Raw genomic sequence first — 21,143 nt, forward strand, 5'->3', positions numbered from 1 at the left:
GTTGCCGCTCCTGCAATACTTAGAGCAGATGTATCGATGGATTCTTATGTAGTTTTGTCTTCTGAATCCAAATCTGAAAACGGCATTTCGATATCTCTAACCGTCTTCGAGATAATCGACCTCAAAATCTAAAATGTGACGTCACAATCCGGTTATTTCCTACCAGGCACTAAACGTCAGCTGAAATCTTTGATTAGAAAGTAGGCTACTTTTTTTAATCTGAATTTGTTAAGCAAAGCAAATGTTATTATTTACATTTGAGTTTGACACTTCGTGAATGCCAAATTAAATTTTAAATTATTTAACTATTAATAAAATATAAATGACATTTTATAGTGAATTTAATTATTATATAAAATAATATGTGTAATAAATGTATAAAAATACAATTTGAGTATATTTTGAAAGCATTAATACATAATATATTATACTATATTAATAATGAATCAGTAGAAACGATTATATTTAAATTTGGTAAATTATAACTCCACTCGACCAGCGCACGACCACACAACTCAAAACACAAGTACGCAAATACGGTTGCGTGCAGCGTGGCGCAAAACCGTGGAATTTACGAGACTCGCTCGGTCTGTAGATCCAAGTAAGTTCATCAGTAAAAAGTATCTTTATCATGTACCTATGTATTATTTATTTTACAATATTGGAAAATTGTTATTTAAAATGTGGTTTGGAATAAAAAAGTATGTTCTGATATATGAAATTACATCCTTCTAATGGAAAAAAATATTTGACGAATTTTCTCAAATTATGGATACCAACATATTTTTCATTTATAACTCTTGTATTTTTAATTTGATGAAGAAAAGTTATTCTTCAAAAAAATCTCTTCTTGCTCTAAGATTTATGATGCAACCATCATGAATCAAATTTTATTAATTTTATACGAGGTATGTAAAAAAATATGAATTTCGAGTAAAGTTATAATAGTTTAATAGTTTACAACATTTAAATTAGAATGATATACTTGCACATTAAAACACAATTTTTAATTCTAAACAGCTTTTCGTAATAGCAATTTTCTATATTATGAATTTAAATACGTATATAAACAAAGTTTTCGTTATGATAATGCTCGCATTTTCAGCTTGTTGTAAATAAAAACACTGATTGACTCATAAAATCAGAGGTTGGATTGATAAGATTAGAATGGCCCGCATGCAGCCCAGATCTCAATCCTATTGATCATTTATGGGATTAATTAAAAAAACATTCGCCGTCATCCTAGGCCTCCAGAAAATTATGTACAGTTATGGCCCTGTTAGAGGAATATCGGGCTATTCCCCAGGCAAGGATAACACACCTTTATTCGATGCCAAACAGATTTCGAGTAGTCGTTGCTGCAAGAGGTGAACATACCTGCTATTTAATTGTTTTGTTTTGTTGTTAATTTTGTTTTGTTTTGTTAATTTTAGCGCGTTTGATATTTTTAATTAAATAAACCTTCAAAGCAGTGTTTTTATTTACAGCTTTTACAAGAAAAGAGATATTCGGATAATTCAAAAAACAAAACCTTAGTAATACCTCCAGAATAATACAAAATGAGTATGAAATAAAAGCAGCCCTTCCATTTTTCCACATAATTTTTGAAGTTATACTTCTTTACGCGCGATGAGGGTGAATTTTTATATGTTAAAACCAGGCGCATACGCATCACCCAGGCGCATACGCGCATTATAACTTTGTTCTGATTGGATGTTCAAATGACATGTCAAAAATTATCCAATATGGCAGCTGTATGACAGCTGTGGTTTGTAGGAAAAGGTAAAGGTAAACAAATGAATAATATATTAGTTTTATTGTTGTGAGGACAGAAACAAAACAGTTTATAATATTGTAGTGACTTTTAAATAGTTTTTAAAAGCAACAGGTACGTAATAATTGTTAATGTATCATGGGTATAAACCTACCTGTTTGATCTGCCAAAATACATAGTATGTAATAATGTAATACTTTTATTTATATAATTTGATTACCATCAATATTCACCTAATATATTGTTTTCTTACTATATGTTTTGTTGTATTTTTTTTCAATTCTAAAGTCCACTTTACATCAACAATAATTGAATAAGAAATTGACAACAAGTTATTCAAGGTCAAATTTGGCTTATACAAAACACAATTCTACATCCAATTTTGCCGTGAATAAAAAGAAAATAAAGAAATTTGACAAAATAAAACATATCCAATTGTTCTATTTCATCAAATTCCTTCATTTTCTTTTACAAACCATACATTTTGTACTCGTCAAATTTGGCCTTGAATAACTTTGTCAATTTCTTGTTCAATTTATTGTTGATGTAAAGTGCACTTAAATCATTTCAATTCAAAATTAAAATAATTTGATCAATTTTCAAAATATCACAAGTTTAATGACGTTCTACACCTTCGGCAAAGAATTAAGGATTTGCATGAAATTTTAGTATGTTATAGTTTACTTCAAAAAACTAAGACTTGATTTTTTAAAAAATGTTTTACCGTGCCGTTTAATTACTATTAAGGGTCAAAGTTAAGTTTTAACATGGGCTCTTATGGGAATTCTTAAAAAGTTAATAACTTTTGACCCAAATTTACGATTTTTAATTATTTGTGCTTAAATTAAAGGTATTTTTGTAAGGAATAACATATTAAAAAATGAGGATTGTTTACCGTACCATTATTAAATAAAAGTGAAATTACTGTTTCGAAATTTAACAAAGTTGGTAGTAGTGAGATCAGCTGTACTCATAATTATATCCGAAACGTACGTGTCAATCACGTGACCTCGGTGGTCTAGTTGTTGAGCGTTCGGTCAGAGTTCGAAACGTCCCGGGTTCCAATCCTCTACGATTCATTTTTTTTAGTTGTTTTAATAAAAATTTTTTGAAAGTGGTAGATAAAGTTAGTTTAATATTTAAATAGAATACAATTACTTCGTTAAAATTATATAATAGAAGTATAACTTCTTACGTGCGTACAAAGTACACACACATTCTTTTTTAAACTTTTCACCCCTGTATAATGCCATCTAAGCAAAAAATTGTTGTTACCGGAATAATAACAAACGACATCAATACATGTACCTACAAACTGATGCAAGAATCTTGAAAATCGGAATAAAAATAATAAAGTTATAGATTGTCAATAGAATAGAATAGAATAGAAATATGCTTTATTGTCACTGAAAATACAAATTTTATGGACAAAGCTTAATTAAAGTCAGAAAAAATAAATAAATAATATCTAACAATAACAATAACAAATACAATTTTCTGAAATTTGATAAATCGTCAATATAAAAAAAAATATACATAAATACAAAATATAAGTTAATAAAGTAAAGAAAAAAAAAACAAAATCGATATATTGCAACAATTTATAGAAATTGCAAAGTGAATATACAACAAAGTAAACTGTTTATAGACATAGGAACTAATAAGTTTAAGCTGCTGCATGTGACACCCAAATATAGATAAGTTTGGTTACTTGTATATTACTGTAATTTCTTAGTTAGTCATTAAGAAACTCTTCTACTGAATAATATGGTCTTTTAGATAGATGAGCTTTTGTCATTTTACGGAACTTGGGCAAAGATGTTGCAGATTTGAGTTGTAAAGGGAGATGGTTGTATAGTTTTTTTGCGGAATGTAATATAGATTTCTTTACTAACTCAAAGGACGGGATCGGTAAATAGACATCAAAATTTGAATTTCTGGTGGAGTAGTCATGACGAGGCCTTGCTGGAAAGACATGCATGTGTTTACGAATTAAGCAAACAGTTTCTAAAATATATAAAAATGTAAGGGTTAAAATGCCGTGATCTTTGAAGTAACTTCTGCAATGTGTTGTTCTTCTGAGGCCAAACAGATACCTTATTGCTCTTTTTTTTAATTTAAAAATAACATCTAATTGGGCAGCTGTACTAGAACCCCATAAAGGAAGACCATATCGAAGATGAGACTCGAACAAAGAAAAATATGTTAGTTTAGAAGATGCTAAATTGAGTTCTTTCGAAACAGATCTTATAGCATAGCAGGCTGAGGCGAGTTTCTTACTTAACAAATGATATGAAGGGACTATTTGAGGTTGTTGTCTAAAAAAATACCAAGAAATTTTACAGAATCAACGGTAGAGATCTGGCTGATATTAACAAGCAGGGGTTGAAGAGCACTTTTATAGGATAATGCTAAGGTCAAACTTAATCAAAAATTTTGGGTGGCGGAATTTTGTGCCGGTGAGTGTAGAAGTAAATTCCATTTTGTTAATTTTCCAACTGTTCACCCATTGGTTGATTACTTTGCATAGATTGAAAGAATTTTGTAGACATTTCATGAAAATTTCTGATGTTCATCATTTTGTTTCATTTGTCATTGTCGATGTTTTTTGTTCCAAAGTAGGATCTAGAAATTTCTGATCCTAATTTTAATTTATTGCATTTGTGATTTATTTTTTCGTAGTGTTATCAAAAGACTCATCCAGTGAGAGGCAGGGGGCATACGCCTCTTCTAGCCGCAGCAAATATATAAATGGGTATTAAATTTTGTTACTTTTATTATAGTTCTTGAAGTAACTATTCTAATAACAAAATATAGCTACTGAAAATTATTTAAATTAAGGTAGGTACTGGTATTTTCTTAGTATTTTATTTTTCATCGAAATTATCGTAGTGTTGTCACAATTAAGGTTGATTCAGACCAACAGTTACGGTACGATCAGATCACAGTCAAATCACCGTCAAGAAGGCTTTTCATTCTCAGTCATTTGTTTCGAGCTTCTGTCATATGTCGTACAATCCGTGTATATTAATATTATACACGGATTATACAACATATGACAGAAGCTCGAAACAAATGACAATCGATGAAAAGCCCTAGTCAACGGCAACCCATTCACACACACAGTCAGGGCAGATCACCGTCAATCTACGTCAGCATTCAGGTCGATCAAGAATATCGAGTCTTTAGACAGTTTTTACTGTTGCAACGAATGAACTTTATTATTTCATTCTTCTGAGATAATTGGAACGAACCATATAACGACAATAATGTGATTCAATATGTGTAGATAATAATTAATTAATTAATTTAATAATTATAATATCTTTTATAGGATTAAAATCTACAATTTTGATATTGTCTGATTGAAATGCTTAGGTATTTATTTTTGTAAGCTGTTTGGTATGTTAAGAAACATTCAAAAATATTTTTATAATAGTCAAAAATCCTTCTCTAGTAGAATATAGTTTCTTGTGGCATGTGCTCAAACTGTAGTTTCCTGTCATGTTTTTTATTTTTGCTGAGAATCAGAGTACAATGAATGCGATAAATCAGAGTTATTTTTATTCACGAAGGCACTCAGCTAAATATTCGCCTCCATTCTCAACAAAACCGACGAAACAAGTAATGAAGATATTAGAGATGGTACAGAATAGCATTTTTCGGTAATAGGTTGGAACTGAACCTATTCCAAGCAAATACCTATTCCAGAAACCTAATGCGAGTTTATGATTTCGACGTGAAAAGACAATATATGGATCGCCCTAGCTCGTTCCTAATAGTTGTGCTGCTATTGTCTTCCGCTGCCCCAAATTCAAACGATCAAACTAGTGGGCACCTATAATTTTGTATTTTTAATCTAGCTAGAGGATGTATGTAATTTGATTTTTAAATATATTTATATTTTTTACCATGTTTTTCCTACAATTCGTAAATCTATATTATAACACCTATTAAAACAAATTTTTCTTACATGTAATTATGGGTTTTTAAATTACCTAAAGTCGAGGTTTATTCAGAATTCGTTTATGCAAATGGAAAATGAAGACACTAATTTGCTACAAAAGATAGGATCGATTAGATTATAGTCAAATAAATAAAAACATAATGCGGTAGAGTCAAAATTTTAACAGTTTTAAATGTCAACTATCTGTTACAGCCGTATCGACCTGAAATCCTTTTAAACCCATCACACTTTGGAATCGAAACAGTCAACAGACGCCGCCGATGCGTTTCTCTATGGTACCTATTCCGAGAGATCAAATCTCTCGGAAAAGGAAAGTGTACCTACTCAACTACGGCCAGCGCTGGAATCGAGACCGATGCCATCAAAGTTTTGTCACTTGTAATACGTGGAATAGTCGAACCGAACATATTCCGACGTACCCGCTCTAGTTCCATCATACCAACTCTAACCGAAACGAACGTCACCGATGCATTCTCTACTAACTAACCGAACTAACCCTACGGTGGCTCCTTCCACGGTTGTGCTGCAGCGACCTATTCCGAGCGAGAATCCAGTTCGAGTGTTCGAGTAGATCGCGGTCGATGCGGCGCGCTTGGAATCGAAACCGATGCCGTCGACTTTTTGTCACTGGTGCGTGGAATAGACGATCGGAACCTATTCCGAGGTACCTGCTCCAGTTCCATCATGCCATCTCTAGAAGATATGGTATTAACTGAAAACAGGTGGTTGGCCGACTGTGTCATATTCACACCACCTCGGCAGTTTATTCCAGTCACGATCAAGTCACAGTCTTGATCGCTGACAGAACAATCGAACGGGCAGTGACTATGACTGTACCGCGACTGTGACTGTACCGTGCCCGTGAGTGGGAATTACTTCATTAGAAAACCACAGAAGTGATCTTGACTGTACCGTATCTGACTGGGCTTTAACTGTTGGTCTGAATCAACCTTTTTAATCTATAGTAGCGACTAGTCATCATCATCAGTAGCTCGACAACCCTTTTTGGGTCCGGCTTGTTCTAGGATTTTCCGTCATTCTATTCTGTTCCTTGCTTTGTTCTTCCAGTGGGTAATCTCAAGTGTTTTCAGATCTTGTCCCACTTGTTCCATGTACCTAACTTTGGGTCTTCCCTTTGACCTTCTCCCTACTGGTGTTTGCCTCATTATATGTTTTGGTGTTTCGGTCTCCATAATCAGTCCAACACGGCCCATCCAGAGCAGACATCCGATCTTTATGGATGTTATGACGTCTGGTTCGTTGTATGCTGCTTATAGTTCAAAATTATATCTTCTGCGCCATACGTCATTTTCTTTCACCCCCATAGTAGCGACTAGTAGAGAAATCTATATCAGCCAGTAAGTGGGATTCAAAACAGGGAGAAGTCTCTAGCTGGCTCAAGGAGAGTACACAGGTAAGAGTATACCTAAGCATTAAGATGATTAAAGAAATATTTACATTAAATAGTACTTTTATTATTTATAATTTCATTTAACATAAATATATAGAATAAAAATAACAAATAACAAGTAAAAATAATAGACAAAAACTATCACAATGCACAATTTAAATCATCACTAATTTGATTACCATCCATTACGGCCATTAACAAGGTTATTCGATTTCTATCTACTGCACCTACAACTTTTCTAGGATTAAGATCGCCTTTAATTGGTAAGTCCACTTGGAAGAGACTGGACGCCTGTACTTTTATGGAAGTTCTGTGTTCAAATCCTTGGATACCTAAAAACAGAGAGATACTTTAGTGAAACGACTAAAACTGGATAACTTTTTTTCATTCTTGTAAAGTAACAAGCTCCATTAGTACAATCCGACAAGCTAGAGCTAGCGCGTGACCTTAAGTGAAAACACACAACGAGAAATACACAATACGAGAAGGTCAGCCGCCAGTTCTCGCTTGTCGCATTGTACACTTTGGCAAAATACCGTTGATAACATCTGTAACTGGTCTAACAAAATTGGTTTTAGTTTACCAAGTGTGTGTGTGCCGTGGCTGAACAAGTTTTTAAGTTAGTGTGCCTCAAGCTAAAAAAGGTTGGGAACCGCTGATCTAACAGCTCCCCTGACAAGACAATGTACGGTGGACCCTATGCAGAAATGCAGGGCACCTTAAGAAGAAGTAAAATGTGACATAATTATGTCACCCGACTGTTTTCAGCTCCTGGCCTATTTATTATAATTTAACAGACCCATTTTGTTTGCTGAATTTGATTTATTTGTTTGTGAATGCTTTTAAAAGTGGGACCTTTTTAACAGGTACACACCTCGATATTTCTTTTTCATTCTAGAAAGTGCTTATTTGATATTTAAGTAAATAACCCTTCGATTGTTATTCTAGAATAAGATGAATTCTTCCGTAATAATCTTTCTTATTCTGGAACATTGTAATAATGTATAAATAGGGGTTTTTGGAATTAGTAGGTCAGTTGTGAATTTGAATACGTCGGTGTACTTTGATATTTATCAGGCGCGGTATATTTTTGAATTTGTAATTATGTAGATAAATTATTAGATTTAGTGTAATAAATAAATTAGATATCGTAGTTTGTAAAATAAAAGATATAAATTCAGTGTCTTTTATTTGTTTAGTTGTAAGTTATTAAAAATAAATAAAGTCAACTAAAATGAAACATTAGTGCCTAAAAGATCATAGAAAAGTCAGTTTTGTTACAAAAAGATAAATTTATAAAGTTTTGATTGTTTGCAAACGTTTAATTAATTAAGGACGGTAGTAAGATATGATTATCAAATGTAGATCCTTCCTCGCGAAAACCACATTGAAAAGGAATACGGAGATAATGTATTAAAGGTTTAAAATTTTTTTCCGTATTTTGTACATCCTGATTGTGATAAAATGGTATTCGAAGATTTTGAAAGATATTCGAAAATTTTCCTAGTAGTTGAAAAAAAAACAAATCAACTTTTTCTTTACCTTGATATTCATAGACCTTTAAGATTCTTCTGTTTTCCATAAATGCTAAAAGTGTTTCACCTTGATTAAATTCCAACGGAAGTAGTGATGATGGTCGATAAGTTGGAACTTTATCGAATAATTTGCCTATTAAGGGGTCATCATAAATCTGAAAAAAAAACTTATTAAGTAAGCTTTTATTTATTTAAAGTCGTCCCAGGAACGCAACTCATAAATATTGCCAATATAATTTTAAAGTCTATATGTACTTTAAAATGTATATAATTATATAATATATGTCTGAATTGTTAATATGAATGAATCAGATAAAATTCGTAATCCACAGTACATCGTCCTTTTTTGAAAATGATTACAAAAGTCTTAAAAATGTCTGAAATTTTTCAGAAAGTGGTACACTCGCTTAAACAAAGAAATTAAAACCATTTTTAAGACTTTTGTAATCATTTTTGCAAAAGGACGATGTACTGTGGACTATCAGTGATTAGAATTTTTTTTACGAAGCAACAAAACAAATTTTTTTAAATTTATTAATATTTAATTAATATTAATACTTCCACTATTCAACAAGGAATTTGGGGCCTAATATCGTTATGTCGTTTTAAATATGTTTCTCTTACTTCCTACCGCATAAAGTGCATACCTGCGTCAAATTCTTTCCGATATTGTATATATGTTACGATTAGAGTAGATATTTGGTAATTGTATACAATTACCGGTAATTGTATACAATTACCAGAGTCGATGGTAAATGTCGGAAATTATTTTCAATTATCTACTTTTACCGGTAATTGTATACATTTACCAAGGACCAGCGGTAAAAGTATGAAATGAAATACACAATAAATTTAAACAGCTCAAGAAGTGTGATTTTTATTGAACTGAATTAAAAACAAGAGACAGTTTGTTTAACCTGAATTGAGTTTTTTTGTCTGAATTGATGATTCTTTGCAGATGGTAAATTGATTTTTGCTATACAACTGTGACAGTCGCCCTTCTTTAGTACCTACCCAATTCATAAAATTCATTTTGAACACTCATAATAACAGCCAAAACATTTCTAGAATCTCTTCGTGCCCTGTCAACATCTGGCACTCTTAATTTTACCGTATCACCGACATTACCAGTTTGATGCTTGCTCAGGTTGTTCAGGTTCTTGTTCTATTAGAAGCGCATTTGGTTCATCCACTTCTACTTATTCACGTTCATCAGAATCAGGACATAACTGGGTTTCGTCTACTTGTTCCACCAACGCTTCCAAATCTTCTTCAGTCGGAATATTTTCTAGAGCATCTTCTGACAGTGATAAAGTTTTTAAACCAATTTTGGAAGAAACCCCTAACATAGCTTCATAAGGACTACACTGGATGGCAGATTGGTAAGCTCGATTCTTGGTGAATTGTACAAATCGAAGACCATCTTCACTTAAGGGAAAAATCATACTTTATTAACCGCTTGTAGTCGTCCGGTATTTTATCACTAGTTTTAGATTTGCTTATAAATATGTACAATGTACATTGTTTATTATACTTTGGTACTTCTTTGTTGTAAGCAAAACCGTATTGTGCTTTTCTACTATTCAACACTTCAAGTACTTTTGTATTAAAACGCTCTTCCGTTAAATCAAAAGTCATCAGTTCTAGGATAATGTAATGTACAGTTCTGTACGTAGGTAGTTTAACACAAAACGTTATGTCGGTAGAGAAAACACTTCAAAGATAGGTAGGTAACATTATTGTTATTTAAAAAACACGAAGGATAGAAACACTTTTGATGCCTCAAACAACACTGCAGACTGAAGACTGATTCTGCACGAGATAAACAAAGGCATTGCGCTTACGTGTCGATCGTTATAATTTGAATTTCTTACTTTTACCAAGATCCTCTGGGAAATGTATACAATTACCGGTAAAAGTAGGAAATAAGGGGTTTTTAAAGAATATTTCCTACATTTACCAACGACTCTGGCAATTGTATACAATTACTGGCAATTGTATACAATTACCGGTAATTGTGTACAATTACCAGATTATCTACTTTTACCGTAACATATACAATATACATACATTTAATAAACATCCTACACATATTTTTTTATATGTTTTCAATAAAATAAAACCCAATATGTACTTACTCTAACGAAATCCATAGAATTTTTAACAACAGTTTCTTCATGGTTTGCAACTGCTAGAAGATCATTTCTGGAACTTCTGGTACCGACAGTTAAAACAGCGATGTCTCCTCCATTTCTACCAGGTATAAAACTATTGTCCTCCCTTCTGGTAGTTCCTAAAAGAGTGGATGTAATAAGACTTTTATTCTGTATGAAATGATGTGTGTTCGTTGGAGAATTAAGTAAGGAAACTACTAAAGGAAATGCACAAGTTTTATTTAGATGTTAACAGCTTAGGGCTTATGGTACAAAACGATACTGAATTATAAATTAATGAATACAAGATTTCTTAGAACCTTTCATAGTCCTGGCACATATCATTGACACCTCGAAATTATCAGCGTGGGTGTTTCTCATCTCCGACGTAGACTAGATATTGGAATATAAACGCACACAGTGGTGTGCTCGCCATCCATAACATAAGTAAAAAAGTAAGTTATCAATTCGTTTATAAAAAATAATTCAACCACAATACCAAATAAAACCATAGATGTGATAACAGAGTGTATGTGAATGTACACAGGGCCGCGTTTAGGTCAATTGACGCCCTAGGCAATCCTCTAGTAGCCGCCCTTCAAACATGTACCATTTTTGCAAAACAAAAAAAATTTCAGAAATTTTTATCTAAATAAGAATACACTAAAAATGGATTTAAACTACGATGTTTATATACCGATAACAGAAAAAATTGTCATTTCAGTTCGATCACATCAGAGACTTATTTTAAAAAAAAAATTGCTTGACAAAATCAATAAATTATTAACATGTCCTTGCGTCATACTTGATGGGAAATTATTTTTAATTCTTGACATTTTCGAAAATGACCTTTCAGCGGACACGTTAGCAATAGCAATGGCAACTGGGATGCACAAATAAATGTACAAAGCAATGTCAAAATTAGGGAAAATATCTTTCAATCCACTTAGTGCAGTCACTGAAGGTTTTCATCCATCGATTTTCATGAAAATTGGTGAGTAGTTAGAGGATACCTCAATAAACAAAGGTGACATGATGCCAACTTGCGCTTTTACCGTGGTGGTGGATGCCACCCCTTTTGGGTGGTGAAAATTTTTTTTTTTAATAATACCATAAATCGATAGAGAGACAAGTTCTAAGCAAAATTTGTTATACAAAGTTATTTAAATAAATCAATACTTTTTGAGTTATTAAAGATAAGATTTTATTTTTTCGTAAAAAAATGCATGTTTTAAAGCTGTTTTTCACGTATAACTTAAAAAGTTTTTACAAAAAAGTTGTTATTACCAAAATTGAAGATAATAAAAAGCTGAATACACTCCTTACTTAAAGAACTAAACTAATGTTAATTCGAAGTGCGTTATCGGTAATTGAATGTATATTTTTTTTTCAGCGAGTACTCAAATCTAAGTATTCAAGCTAAAATAACGGGAAACGATGCATTTTATAAAATATATCTGTCAAGCACTTGTCAAAGTACTTCGGAGTACCGGAGTACCTATCAAATGAGCTCCAGTAGAAGTTAATAGCATCACAATTAAGCAAGTTATGATGAAAATAAGAGAACCCTTTAGAACTATTTAGGAAAAAGTGAAAAATAAAACATAAGTACGCCATTTCCACAAAAATTAAAATTTTTAGTAATCCTTAGAAGAATTTCTTTATATTAACAAAAGTAATGATTTCAACAATTTTGAAGGTTTAGAATGCATATTTTTGAAAAACCGTTATAATTTAAAAAAATCAGAAATTCTAACATTTTTATTTTCTTTTGATACTCCAAAAATACTCAGTATACGTAAAAAGTGTAATATGTATAACAAAATTTTAGTTTTTTCTGTATCAAATATTTTACCTTTTTACTATTTCTTTATGGTAAAAAATAACCGAGATAGAAACGTGTAAATCTTAAATTTTGCTGCGAGAACCATGTAACCGGGGCCATTTAACCTTTTATTTAAAAAAAGTAAGGTGTTTAAAAGATTAGGTGGTTTAATAACCATTAAAATTAACTTTCAAATGTTTTTAGGCAAACCTGATATCGTAAAAATTAACGTAGATAATTAAAAAAAAACAATAACTTTTTTGTAAAAATTTTTAAAAGATAAATTCTGAAAAATATTTTCTGTATAAATTTTAATGCTATCAACTTGTCCGGAGGCTCATTTAATAGATATTTTTAAGTACTTTGACAAATGTTTAAGAAGTTTATGTAATAAAATGCATAATTTTCCCGTTATTTAAGCTTAGATTTGGGTACTCTCCGAAAAAAATATACATTCAATTACCTATAACTCACTTTTAGTTAACACTAACAGGTTTTTCCACCAAGGAGTTTATTTCGTTTTTTTATTAGCTTTAATTTTGGTAATAATAATTTTTTTGCAAAATCTTATAGTTTTTGAGTTATTTATGAAAAATCGGTTAAAAACATGCATTTTTCTCACGAAAAATGAAAATCTTTGATCTTGAATCACTCAAAAAGTTTTAAATTATTTCAATAACTTTATGAATGATGTATCTTAGTCGTCTTTATTTTGTATCAGATTTTCAGCTTGCTTAATAATTTCTTCATTGCTTAATTTTAGCAAATATGTTAATAACACGAAAACGTTGATAAATAAGTCGATAAGATTCCAGACGTCTATTCAGGTCTCTTATTAGAGTATCGATTTTAATATAGAATGTGTGGATCTTCATCGGATCACTAGTTGAAAAGTTTGGTTCTTTATATGTTTTATTTGAGCACAATTTTTTTGGCTTCCTTGCGGTAAAGTAATTTGAAAGAGCTTCATACTGTTTAATGACAGAACCCAGATCCATAATTTTTATATAAAAATATTTTTTTGTACAGTATTTTTGCCGCCCTCTCATAATGTGCCGCCCTAGGCAACTGCCTATATTGCCTAATGGATAAAGCAGCCCTGTATGTACACATCAAGAAGAAAGGGTCGGTGACGTGTCTTTGAGAGAAGGCAAGTTTTGTCATTTTTCTGGGTTTTCGGAAACTGTTAGTTGCAACGGATCCCGTTTATGTCTGTAATCGGGCGAATGAATGGAAGGAAAGATGGTATTTATTAATTAGATAACTTCATTGACGAATTTTCTAATATCCAAGAGAAGCTTATCTTTAACAGTTAATCTCCATACTTTCTTATTCCAAAAGATTTCTATACTCCAGCAAATTAAAAATGAAATGAGTATGAGTAATTTTAAGCGTGATCACTTAATTTATCGTATCGTTCTGCCATCGCTATGACCTTTGCGGAAGCGTGTCAGTAGCGGAGAAGAGATGCTTATTGGGTCAGTATAATATTTTGTTTTCAATAGTTTCTTTAAATGCTTGAGACAGGGTGGTACAATATCACTGAAACTTTTCAATCAGGTTCTGGAAGGAATTTTTAAAAGATTAGAATGGGAAGAAAAAGGTATAAAATTTGTGGACAACGCTTGAACCACCTAAGGTACGCTGATGACATCGTATTGATAACCGATAAAAAGAAGAATTGTTTGAAATGATGCAATAACTGGACATAGAAGCTGGAAACATAGGTTAAAAACAAAAGATATCCACAACATCCTAAGACCAAGGTATACAATCAATACGTACTCCCTGTTCTCACTTATGGTTCTCAAAGGAGGACGTTTACAAAATCAAACATAAACAGAATCATAAATACGCAAAGAGCAATGGAAAGGCAAATATTGCACATAAGACTAATGGATAAAAGGAGAAACGAGTGGATAAGAGAGAAAACCAAAGTTAGGGATGTTAGACAAGAAGTTGCAACATTGAAATGGAGATTTATATATATTATCGGTTTACAACGTTCTCCGTCTTCCGATACCCGTTCGCCATTCCTCTCTGTCAGCACATTGATCTACTTGCAGACCTCTTTCATCCATGTCTTTGTTTATTCCTGCCTGCCAACTTTTCCTCGGTTTACCTCTTTTTCTTCTACCTTGCGGTTTCCAGTTTTGTACTTGTTTTGGGATTCTGTCTTCGTGCATTCTTTGTACGTGACCAAACCATCGTAGTTGTATCTCGTTGATTTCGTCATTTATTGTATGTGTTACCTTCATTATTTCTCGTATCCGTTCATTGGTGACATGTTCTCTTCTTGATCTTCCTGCAGCTCTTCTCCAGAAATCCATTTCGGTGACCTCAAAACATTCGTTTTGATTTTTCCTTCATAGGCCATACTTCGCAGCTGTATGTTATAATGCTTTTCACTACGGCGTTATTGATCTTTTTTTTTGAAATGGAGATTTGCCGGACACAATATAAGACAAAAAGAAGACAGATGGAACAAAATGCTTATAAATTGGAGACTGAAGCACGTGGGCTCTGGGTGACTATCTGTAGCGACAGACAGAGATGATTGGAAAAGAATTGGGGAGGCATATGTCCAAAGATGGACCGAAGAAGGCTAATTATTAGACAGATAGATAGTTTCTTTCAACATATTCTGTTACAACTACATATTAGTCGAATTATTTTGGTTTAGATATCTGGTGCAAATAGGAAAAATATTTCCACTTACCTTTAATGACAGATTCTGAAATAGCATTGCCCTCAATATCCTTCACTTGAGGATCCTCCTTATCTAAGAAAATCAGGTTTCTTCCTGTTCTAATTGCTAAACCAGTTTTAATACCTCTTGGCATAAAAGCAGCATTTTCTAAAAGGTAAACATTGAAAAATTAGACTTTTAAATGAACCGTTATATTTTTTAAGTTACAAATATAAATCTATACATACTGTTTTTTTAATTGTATTTTTTATTTAGCTTAATAGTGCAGTCACTGAAGGTTTTCACCTCCGATTTCGTTGAACCTCCATCGATTTTCATGTTGGTGAGTAGTTAGAGGATACCTCAAGGAACAAAGGTGACATGATGCCAACTTGCGCTTTTACCCTGGGGGTGAATGCCACTCCTCCTCGGGGGTGAAAATTATTTCGTTAAAAATAATACCACAAATCGATAGAGGGTCAAATTATAAGCAAAACTTGTTATATAAAGTTATTAATATAAATCAATACTTTTTGCGTTATTAAGATCAAAGATTTTATTTTTTCGTAAAAAAAATGCATGTTTTAAAGCTGTTTTTCACGTATAACTCAAAAACTATAAGCCTTTACAAAAAAGTTATTATAACCAAAATTAAAGATAATAAACAATTGAATACACTTCTCATTTAAAGAACTACACTAATGTTAATTCAAAGTGAGTTATGGGTAATTGAAAGTATATTTTTTTCAATGAGTACGCAAATCTAAATATTTAAGCTTCAATAACGGGAAAACGATGCATTTTATAAAATATACCTACTAAATACTTGTCAAAGTACTTTAAAATGGCTATCAAACGAGCTCCAGAAGAAGTTAATAGCATCAAAATTAAGCAAGTTGTCATGAAAATAAGAGAACCCTTTCGAATTTATTTGGAAAAAGTGAAAATAAAACATACGCCATTTCCACAAAAATTAAAATTTATAGAAATCCTTACAAGAGTTTCTTTATATTAGCATAAATAATGATTTCAACAATATTGAGTGGTTTAGAATGCATATTTTTTTTTTAAAAAGATTTAATTTTAAAAAATCGGAATTTTTCAAATTATCGTAATTTTCATTTTCTTTTAATAATAACTCCAAAAATACTCAATACACGAAAAAAAAATGATATATAACGAAATTTTAGTTTTTTCTGTATCAAATAGGTAGTTCACCTTTTTTACTATTTCTGTAGGGTACAAAATAACCGAGATAGAAACGTTTAAAACTTAAATTTTGCTTCGAGAACCATGTAACCGGGGCAATTTAATCTTTTATTTTTTAAAAAGTAAGTAGTTTAAAAGATTAAATTCAACGTGGTTTAAAAGCCCTTAGTATTAGCCTTCAAATAGAATTTTAAGCGTAGCTGATATCTCAAAACTAACGGAGTTATTAAAAAAAACAATAACATTTTTTGGAAAAATTTTTAAAAGATAAATTTTGAAAAATTTTTGGAGCATAAATTTTAAATGCTATCAACTTGCTCGTGGGCTCATCTGATAGATATTTTTAAATAATTTGACAAATGTTTAATAAGTTTATGCTATAAACTATCATTTCCCCGTTATTTAAGCTTGAATACTTAGATTTGGGTAGTCGCCGAAAGAAATATACATTCAATTACCTATAACTCACTTTTCGTTAAATTTTTTATTAGCTTCTATTTTGGTAATAATAACTTTTTTGTAAAAACTTGAGTTTTTGAATTATTTATAAAAAATCGGTTAAAAACATGCATTTTTCTCACGAAAAATTAAAATATTTTATCTTTAATAACTCAAAAAGTTATGATTTTAAGCGTAAAAATAATTTTTGTATAATAAATTTTTCTTGGAGTTAGTCGCTCTATCGAATTATGGGGTTATTTTTAATAAAATAATTTTCACACCCGAGAAGGGGTGGCATCCACCCCAGGGTAAAAATGCAAGTTTGCATCATGTCACCTTTATTCCTTGAAGTATCTTCTAACTACTCACCAATTTTCATGAAAATATATGAAGGTTCAACGAAATCGGAGATAGTAGCTCATATCCACCTTCAGTGACTGCACTATAATGCCCCGACAACTAATCGGCATTAGTTGGCCATATGAAAAACTTCCTACCCAGCTGAGATTCGAACTCACAACCTTTGTATCCAAAGGTAGGCTCTCTTACCACTGAGCCACAGAGAGGGTAAATTGTGTTTTAATAGTAAATATATAACAAAAATTAAAACTTAAAACATGCACTTACTATCGAATATTTCCCATCTTCTGTGTCGTCTAGGGAACTCGAAATTCTTTTTAAGTTTGTATTCGACAACACCATCTTTACCAAGGACGTAAAAGGTGGACGGAATCCTTGAATCTTGAAGAAGCTCTTGATTTTCCAGAGAAAATTTTAACTAAAAACGCATAAAATTTGGATATGATCTACACTTTTCTAATGAGAAGAATAATAAATTTGTTTTACATCTCTTTCTCTATAGGAGATTGACCAAAAACTGACTTCTGCAAACGTTTTCGAAAACAAAGCAACATAATCTAAAATTCTAACTGCTACAAATTTTAGTTGTTGTAACAATACTTACTTCTACGCCATTTTCATCAAAAGTCCAAATATTGACACCTCCAGTATTGCTACATTTACTTTTCTTGCTTCCTCGTGTCACCAAAAACAATACATCGTGGTCCCAAGTTGACACTATCTGTTCAAATTCTCCCGTTGAAATTTTGACCAAAAACGGTACAAATGAAGTTCCATTAAACCTTTTGATATCGGTTAGACAGTCTTGTTTGTTAACTAGCAAGTAGAGAATATTTTTATGGATAAAAGTATAAGCCAGATTGATGTTGTTGGAAAATGAAAGCTGTTGGAACATCTCAAAATATTTAAATCTGTATATTTGAGATTGAGCCTTATCGTAGAAGAATGAAACGTCTTTACATATACCTTTATAGTCCCTCTGAAAATGAAAGGTTTTATTTGACAATTTATTAAAGCAAAATGTTAAAAACATAAAAGTACAAAAAAACCGACACACTAATTGTTTATCTAAAAATATCTGGTAAAAACCGGCAGCCAACTGACACATTGCAATATCCACTCCTGGACAAAGGCCTCCCCATAACTTTGTTTTGTGCTCTTTGGTGCTAATTTCTCCCCACTTTTCCTTTGATGTCATCTAACCACCATTTTTGTGGTCTTCTTTCACTACGACTGTGCTTTCATGGTCTCTAAGGTACGATGTTTCTCGTCCACCGGTATGTCTCATTTTGCCGTGCCACGTGTCCTACCAGTTCCATTTCATTTGCGCAATTCTTCCAATTACATCTTCCACCTTTGTCCTGCTTAGCCCGTCCTTACTTCGTCGTAATGTTCTCTCAGAGAATAATAGAAATGCGATATTTACATATTTCACCCATGCAAAGAAATTAATATACACAGTTCAAACATATGACGTCATCTACATTAGATAAAGAGATGAAAGGACAAGAACCGAAGAACCTCAGCTGTTTGTGAAAACTTACAAACCTTAAAAAGGAATAGTACTGACGAAATAATATGGTAATGAAGCGGTAATAGTTGGTTTCAACTTTTTTGGGTATACAGACAAAAACAATATAGTATTTTTTTATTTATTTTTTTTTCTTCTTTTATGGCCTTTGGGGCCCATTATAGCCAGCAACACTTCTTAAAATCGACGCCTAACCATACACCAAGATCATTACGAATCCATGTCCGAATCCATCACAAAAACAATCCAGGGTAGGGAAGGGAAAAAACTTTTCGCACCCAGGTCGTTCAGGGTGACTAACCACAGACTAAGTAGGGATACGGGGTATTATTAATTTACACGACTAATTTTATAATCTAAAGTTTCAATTTACACGACTTACTTAACATAATCTAGAAGAATCCTAAAGATTGACGGTTTGTTCAAAACTAGTAAGTTCATCAGATTATATGGTGGTTAAACATTTTCTTGCAATAGCTGCATATTTAATAGATATCTTTGTGTCACATATTTGTCACATGTAAAAAATATATGATCCAAGTCACTTATTGTATTGCAATTTTCGCACAAATCCGACTGTATTACATTGATTTTATATAGATGTGCGGGATAACAGGCATGGCCAAATTTTAGTCGAGAGATAGTAACAATATCTTGTCTGGAAAAATCTAAATTTTTATGCCAATAATTTGTCGGGATTTTCGGATGTAAAAGAGTATACCTTGTTGGACAATTTATACAGTATTGAATCCATTGAAGTTTCCAGTTATCATGTAGGTAGTCTGTATTTACTTATGGTTATACATTCTTGAAATCCAATATCATTCAATGTCTCCTCGCCTCTGAAAATACTGTCTTTTGCAAACTGAGCTACTTTTTCATTATAGTATTACAAAATGGAATAATGCAATTACTATCCTAATACACAAAAAAGAGAATATATATGAGATCTACAAAATTATATGAGGGAATTACTCCAAATCATTTTGAAAGGTACAGTGCAGGACAAAAGATCAGTATGAATACGCCAGATCTCGTGGCTGAAAGACCTGAGGAGATGGTTTGATCGCTCATCCGCATGACAATTTTCGTGCAGCAGTTTCCAATGCTTCAGTTGCTATTTGGACCACCAACTTTCGAAATGAGACAATAGATAAGGGCACAATAAGAAGAAGAGAATTATAGGCCAATAATTCTGTTGTCCCATATTTACAAATTAATAGTTTACAAAAATCATCACAAAACGTTTAGAAGAAAAATTAGTTTTGGATCAGCCTCATAGACCGGGCAGTATCGTCGCCCACGCTAGCGAAATTATTCCGATTTGATTTTTTTGCACAAACTTACTCAAAAAGGGGTCCTTATAATATATCCACAGGGTGCCGGGCGGTGCCGTGGTCGAAAAATTGTTACAATTTTTTTTTAAACAAATTCAGAAAAATAATTTCATCATTTCGAACCAAATTTTTTTAGATAAATTGGCTTATTCTGAACAAAAAAGGTCTCTTGTCATTTTTTTCTAAAATTGATTGTTGTCGAGTTATATGCGATTAAAAATTTGAAAAATGCGAAAAAAGCCATTTTTAAGGCTTAATAACTCGATTAAACATTATTATTATGATATTCAAAAAGTCACCAAATCAAGTTTCAAATCCCTTCTTCAAGACCCTGAAGAGATTTTCGTCATTATTTTATTAGAAAGCTGTTATTTTTAATTATTAACAATTAGCGCTATAGTCCATGGTGTCTCGTCGCCCCCGTTATAGTCTAGGCGCCAAATAGAGGTCACCGTGTCATTTTCAATTGTGATGGACAAACTCAACGGTTTCTTATGGATTTTTGGCTGCTGATTACTAATTTCGAGGGGGGATTTCGATCCGAGTGGTCAAAAAATTGTTATAAACAATTTAATTGTTTATAAATTGTTTATAAGGCTTTGGTTCATAAACTAAAAGAGATAAAAAAAAATGTTTCAAAAAAAATTTGTTCCCTAATAAAAAACGAGGAAACAACCGTTTACTAAACTTAAATCCGACAATTAGAACTCAAGATATTGTAAAATTAGTGCACAATGCAAATTGCAAATTGCAAAATAAGTATTTTTCGAAGCTTTACCGATCGTAACTCGGCTTCTACGCATGCAAATGATCCTTATAAGGTGACCTTTTAAAGCTTAATTAAGAGGCTTCTAAACAAACTTTGTTGAATTATTTGATCTTCATTTGTTTTAAAGTTATACCCGTTTGAA

At 32.0% G+C, this 21,143-nt stretch overlaps 1 protein-coding gene across 2 annotated transcripts in view; it reads right to left on the minus strand.

Moving 5' to 3' along the window:
- Positions 1-7,194: 7,194 nt before the first annotated feature.
- The window catches only part of LOC126885674 (uncharacterized), a 228,615-nt gene continuing 214,666 nt past the window's right edge, over positions 7,195-21,143 (minus strand). For both annotated transcript variants that reach the window (XM_050652369.1, XM_050652368.1), the window contains exons 21-26: positions 17,969-18,343; positions 17,632-17,782; positions 15,385-15,522; positions 10,826-10,980; positions 8,695-8,842; positions 7,195-7,484 (exon numbers count right to left, since the gene is read on the minus strand). In XM_050652369.1, the coding sequence (XP_050508326.1) occupies positions 7,294-7,484; positions 8,695-8,842; positions 10,826-10,980; positions 15,385-15,522; positions 17,632-17,782; positions 17,969-18,343 (1,158 nt within the window). In that variant the 3' untranslated portion in view covers positions 7,195-7,293. The remainder of the gene's footprint in view (positions 7,485-8,694; positions 8,843-10,825; positions 10,981-15,384; positions 15,523-17,631; positions 17,783-17,968; positions 18,344-21,143) is intronic.

The sequence above is a fragment of the Diabrotica virgifera genome, chromosome 5, assembly GCF_917563875.1.
Source record: "Diabrotica virgifera virgifera chromosome 5, PGI_DIABVI_V3a".
NCBI classification, from domain to species: Eukaryota; Metazoa; Arthropoda; class Insecta; order Coleoptera; family Chrysomelidae; genus Diabrotica; species Diabrotica virgifera.